This window comes from Podarcis melisellensis (genome assembly GCF_964234715.1).
Source record: "Podarcis melisellensis genome assembly, chromosome: 12".
Classification (NCBI taxonomy): Eukaryota; Metazoa; Chordata; class Lepidosauria; order Squamata; family Lacertidae; genus Podarcis; species Podarcis melisellensis.
In genome coordinates, this window is record NC_138544.1 from 24595232 (window position 1) to 24601740 (window position 6509).

The 6509-nt window shown below is 48.3% G+C and overlaps 1 protein-coding gene across 1 annotated transcript; it reads left to right on the forward strand.

The window, feature by feature from the left end:
• Positions 1 to 182: 182 nt before the first annotated feature.
• Positions 183 to 3208, forward strand: HOXA1 (homeobox A1; the record flags this gene model as incomplete). Its single annotated transcript, XM_081883419.1, has 2 exons — positions 183 to 837; positions 1494 to 3208. 2 exons carry the CDS (start codon positions 183 to 185, stop codon positions 1847 to 1849), a joined length of 1011 nt encoding a protein of 336 aa, XP_081739545.1. The 3' UTR covers positions 1850 to 3208.
• Between the last annotated feature and the right edge of the window lie 3301 nt (positions 3209 to 6509).

A 6509-nucleotide genomic window follows, 5' to 3' on the forward strand; every position in this document is an offset into this window, starting at 1 on the left:
GGTGATCCATCACCAGGAAGGAGCAGGGCAACTTTGGCAGGAGGAGCAGCCATTGGCTGCCGCCCTCACGTGGCCGCCGTCTCACTGTACATTCATATCATTTTTCTTCTGGCCCCCATGGAGGAAGTGAGAAAGTTGGCACGGTCACCCAGGACTCCGAAGAGCCGGTCAACCGGTGATAGATGGACACTGCGAGGATGAATTCCTTCCTCGATTATCCGCCCATCCTCAACGGCGAGTCCGCCACTTGCTCACCCCGGGCTTACCACCACCACCACCGCCACCACCACCACCACCCCGACCATGGGATTACCACAACCACGTTCCAGTCCTGCGCTGTCAGTGCCAACAACTGCAACGGGGACGACCGCTTCCTCGTGGGCAGGGGGGTCCAGATCAGCCCCCATCCCCACCACCAGACTGCTACCTACCAGCACCACCCCAACCTGGGGATGTCCTACGCCCACCCGAGCTGTGGGCCCACCTACGGCGTGCAGAACTTCGGCGCGGGGGGCTACAGCCACTACCCACTCGCTCAAGAGGCAGAGATTAATGGGGGCTTCCCCCAGTGCGCTCCCGCGCTCTACTCTGGAAACGTCTCGTCGTCCGTGGTTCAGCAGCCCCAGGTTTATGCTGGGGGCCCCGTGGGCTCTGCTCAGTACATCCACCCCTCTTATGGGGACGAGCAACAGAGCCTAACCCTAACCAGTTATAGCCACCCCCTATCTCCACTTCATTCGAACCACCAGGAAGGCTGCGGTTCCCCTTCGTCGGAGACTTCTCCTCCCGCCCAGACTTTCGACTGGATGAAAGTGAAGAGGAACCCTCCCAAAACAGGTGAGTCACCTGCCTGAGCGATCACTCTGGACTTCGGGAAGTTCGGGCCCGAAGTTTTCTTCTTCTTATTATTATTTTTGTAAGGTGGACTCGGAAGATCTGCATTTAAGGTAGATGCAGATTAACATGATGGTCCCATGTATGATGGGAACAGGTATGGCTGGGATCCTGAAGCGTACCGGTTCTCCAGAAATGGGGGGGGAAAGGTCGTGTTGTGATTTAGGGTTCCTATTATAACGCTCAGTTTGATGTGTTTGTGTCCCCGCTGTGGATCACAACGCAGCCGGGGGTCAGATCTCCCCTGATCTAGGTGAGTTCAGTTGCTGTTTCACTGGAAAGGCGGACACTAAGAAGTTAGCCCATGTGCATTCGCTAGGTCTTTACTTAGGAATAAGCAGGTTTCCGATTGGCCCACAAAGTTCCTTTCACTTTAAGAGCTCGTTCTCTATGGTTTGTACCTGCGCGCGCCTGCCTATTGATTCATGTCACCTATAAATCATTGCTTCGAGTTAACGCTTCTGATGTGGGTTGTTGTTGCTGTTCTCTCTCTCTCTCTCTCTCTCTCTCTCTCTCTCTCTCTCTCTCTCTCTCTCTCTCTCTCTCTCTCTCTCTCTTTCTTCCCCCCCCCCTTCCCTCTCTTTCCTTTCTCCCTCTAGGGAAAGCTGGCGAGTACGGTTATGTTGGCCAGCCCAACACGGTCCGGACCAACTTCACCACCAAACAGCTGACGGAGCTGGAGAAGGAATTCCACTTCAACAAATACTTAACCCGGGCCCGCAGGGTGGAGATCGCCGCCTCGCTGCAGCTGAACGAGACTCAGGTCAAGATCTGGTTCCAGAACCGCAGGATGAAGCAGAAGAAGCGAGAGAAAGAGGGCTTGCTCCCCATTTCTCCGGCCACCCCAACAGGAAGCGAAGAGAAAGCGGAGGAGTCCTCGGAAAAGTCCAGCCCAACCCCCTGTACCCCTTCGCCAGCCTCCTCTACCTCAGACACTCTGACTACCTCGAATTGAAAGACACGCTGCTCCTCATTCTCCCTCTAAGGCACAATCTAAGAGTAAATTTATTGTGTTTCGAACTTATCCCCTTGTTTATTTTCGGACTCTCCCGCAATTGGCGGAGAGAGCAAACCAAACTCTCACCCTGAACCCTTTGATCTGGAGACAAGTCTCATTGATTTGAATGGAACTATCTCACGAATTTAGCAACTTTGAGGCTGAGATCCTTTAAGGCCTGCAAGCAAGATCTCTGGAAGCCGACACGCCTGAGTAGGCAGGCCACAGGACTGCGCTGTTAAATCATCCCTAAATCCCATGAAAAAAAGCGGGATGGGACTTTGTGACTATTTTAAACTCAGTTGATTTCAATGGGAGCTGGCTCACGTTGTCTGGGTTGTGGCCCAGGAGTTTAGGACCTCACTCTGAGTAGCTTATTCAGTATCACTCACTAAGTCTGCCTCAGCTCCTCAGAGTTGATCTGTTTTCATCTCTAAAGACTGTATTGTGGGAACAATCAAGAGAATTTGTTAGACCAGAATCGAGTTGCCAAAGACATTGCTACCGTTTTCTCCTCCAACCAAAGACCTGTCAGACCCAAATTCACGAATAGATGCACTATTGAAAGCGTTTACACGACTTCGAGAACTTTCAACACTTTAATTTAATGTCTCTTGTCTTCTCGTATGTATGAGTTTTGTTGGTTGTAAATACTTTGTCCCAGAGATTTATCTTTTTACGGATTTTCTAGAAATGTTTAGATAAGATGATGAGCTTAAACAGGGTGGTTACATTCTCAACACTGGATTCGATTTTATAGCGAAAAGTGAGGATGTCACGAACGAAAAGTTGTTCAACTCAATCAGATACCTCAAAAATCATAGGTTGCTACTATTTCTTTGAACGAGCTGGAAAAGAAAGTGGAAATTGCACTAGGTTTTAAAAAAACAAACCTTGCTTATTAGTGTCTACCCCCGCTTTAAATCCCCTCCTTCCCGAACTCTGTGCTGGATCATTCCCAACCCCCAATATTATCATTAAAAAAGGGAGAGGGGAGGTCCCCCCACCCCCAGGAAACGTTCCTTAGACTTGAGGTCTTTTCAGCCCAATTCCTGAATGTGATGAATGGCCAAACGAATGTATATTTTATGTGATTCGTGGATGGAACTTGCATGATGCACAACCGCTTGGATGTACTCAGTGAAAATAACACTGAGCTCTATCAGTTGTCATTTGTGATGGAGTACTTTCTGATTTTTTTCTGTACAATCATCCAAGGTTCTGAGATTCTGTGTTTAAAAAGAAAAAAAGAAAAGGAATCCAGAGCAGAATTTTACGGGTCCTATAAATCTCTGTAATAAATATATTCATATCTCAGGTTTTTACTTTGCTTCGGTATCTTTTGGAAAGCGGAGTCTGGGGTTGAGATTAAGCTTTCTGCACCCTTTCCAGTTCCCCTGGAGTGGCTTTTGATCGGCTGCTCAGATATCCTCCTCAGATATCCCTTCCCTACATCGAATTATTCGCGCCCTTTGACTGCACATTATGTACAGTACCCCGAGATTATACAAAGTAGGTCTATTAATCAATAGCAAGAGAAAGATCCATGTTTATCTTCTGCAATTAAGAGAAAGGCGAAGGAAGGGGAGCTATTTTTGAACCATACTTGCGGGAACTTCCTGGGTCAAGGGCTAACCTTTTCACCCCGAACTGAATATTGACCTGTGTGTAAACAGAGTCCTCTTCAAAAGCAGAAGCTGTCTTCGGCCGGTCTTTCCTCACATCACAAGCCACCAGTTAAGAGAGTCACATTTCATTATCCCTGGGTATAAAGCTGTCCAAGGAACCCCCAGCATCACTCCCTGCCTTCTAAATCGTCAGTGACATCTTGAAGGCACAAAGCACGATAAAAGTTCACAGAGGGAGAAAGAGGGAGGGAGAATTCCTTGTTGATCCAACTCCGATTCCTGCGTGGTCTGCAGACAATTTCCTAACCCAAGTATGTTCAACCCAACGTGTCCTTGCAAACCCCACACCATTCCCGCCCCCCTCTATTTGGAAAACAAGTTCTGGCAGGTGAATTGAAGTTACTTCCTGAAAAGACTTGCAAACAAGTTTGTTTTTGCTTTTTTAAAAGTTCTGCAGAACCCTCTAACGCGCCCCTGCTTTTTCTTCCAAGCTCTCTAGCCAGAACATCGAGGCTTTCCATTCCATTCCACTCCAGCCCGTCTGAGGAGCTGTGTTTCTTTCTTTGGGGATTTAAAAGAAACAAAACAAAACAAAACACCCTCCTGGCTGCAAGATCTGCAGGAGACTTTTACAAGCCTTGAGCCCGGGCTGTGAAAACAACAGTGGAGGCTGCTGGTTCTGAGAGAGCCGGAGCGCGCGAGTCGTCTGCGGCTTCTCGGCTGAAGTGTCAAAGGCAGAGCAGCCTGGATTTCCAGGCGCATCGGCCATATCAAGAGACCCCCCTCCCGCCCCTCTCCCCTGCTATTGCGCAGGGCTGGTCTCCAAAGGGCTCCCTTGACTGCCTTGTTGTAACTTCAAAGCAGGAGACCCAGGTTTCATTTTATCCTCCCTTCCTCTGCTGCCCCCCCCCGCCCGCCCGCTTTATACTTTTATATACATAAAAAAATACAATCATTTTGTTGACTAGGGTGAGGCTGCAAACTCAGCAGATGGCCTTCTGCCAGAGGCTTTCGTGACCCAAAGGGCATCTATCTCTGCATGCCGAGAGGGCCTGATCGGGATCACCTCTCGGAGAGAGCTGTCCTCCTCAAGCACGCGGCGGCCGCTTGACCCTTCCGCATCCCTTGCGCTTTTCCTCCCTTCCGGACTCGTTCGGTGGAACCGGGAGAACAATAACAAAAGGCTGGCAATAATATTGTTGAGGGTTTGGCGGGTGTTTTCAAAGGAGGACGCATGTGCCAGGCGGTGAAGGGACGAGGCTGTCCTAAGATGACCTTCTGCATTTCAATACACATTAAGCGCCCGTCCCCAGGGATCTAGGGAACCGTAGTTGATCCTTCACAGAGCTACAGTTCCCAACACAACTCCCAGGATTCTTGCGCTTTGAACGCGCTTTATAGTGTGGATCTTCGCCTTATTCACCCGAGCATGCCTTTCGAGACCCATTCCTTATTCGTATTATTTTACCGTCTAGTAGGGCTGCCTTTGCGACCCGCTTTAGATCAGGCCGGGGACCGCTAGTGGGCCCCGATTCGGGGACATCGACATAGGGCCAAATCCCCCAGGAAGAAAGTTCCTCCTTCCTGCTAAAACGTTTCATGTGGAGGTTATTCAGGAATAAATAACTCACTTTTCGTGACGCAGGCTTCTTGACTGACGCCTGCCGCAGCAGTTCGACCCCCCTGGGCACGTTTACCCTGAAATATGCCCCACCCCCAGCTGAGTATGGAGTTGCTCCCCACTAAGAGGGTGTGAAATTGTAGCTTCTCTGGTTTGGACAAAGACCAGCAAGAAAAAGCATTCCTCCCGAGCCGCTTCATTTATGCTGGGGCAGAAACACCGCCCTTCACTGGGAGCTGAGGCCGCTCTCCTCATATATCTATAGATATATACCTATATATGACATTTGATCAATAGACTTGTCAGCCAAATAACATGGCTGACATCTCGATCCTAAGCGGATTTAGTATGGGGTGGTGGTCGGCGGACTCTCTCATCGATGAACGGTGTTTGGAAGGAGACCCCAAAGCATGGCCTAATTTGAGGGGAGATATAAAGGCTATGGGACTTCCTTTGGATGAAATAAAAGCCAAGCACATTCTTGTGAATGAAGATTTGTGCACGCATGCTTCGGGGTAACTTGCTCCCAGCTTCACGGTTCCACGGCTCTCCGAAACCCACGCTGCTGTCTCTGCGGCTGAATTAGTCAATCGCTGCTACAAATCGATTAATCACACCTGTGAATCGATTAGTGCCTCATGTTCTCTTTATTTACAAAAGAATTTGCGATAAATCTTTTCATCCTTTCCCCCAAATTGTGCAAAAGAATGAGGAGGGAGGTCACTTATTATTATTATTATTATTATTATTATTATTATTATTATTATTATTAAAATAGAGATAGATATGCCGACAGCAACTATCCTTGGTCTGCTTATTTGCATCCTGGTCCTCTTATGACTGTGTATATATTTATTACCCTCAACTCAGCCAAACGTCTCAAGGAATTGAGCGTCTCTTTTCAAGCCTGATATCTATTTTCGATGTTCACCTTTAAAGTTTACTTTTGGAGGCTACATTGAGATGCTCGGTGTTTTCCTCTGGGGCAATCAGATTGAAAGCGATCAATATTTACTCAGTCTGAAAAGGGTTGTTGAAAAGGCAGCTCGCAACAAACTGCTTAGCTGCTCACCCCTGTTTAATCTCAGGTTCACCGAAAGTTCAAGCAGAAATGAATTCAGCGGTGGGTCACTTTAGAATGTGTCCCAGTGGTTTATTTCAGCTCTCTGCTAAAGGCAACAATTATTTACACACACACACACACACACACACACACACACACACACACACACACTCATCTCCCAGCGGAGCCTCTTGTCTATTATTCTAATGCTAAACTTGATCCTTTGACTTAAAACTAAAAACATTTCCCCCCCCCCCAGTTGTGGGGTTAAAATCTTGTTTCCTCCTCGTCTCCTTCTAGACCTTC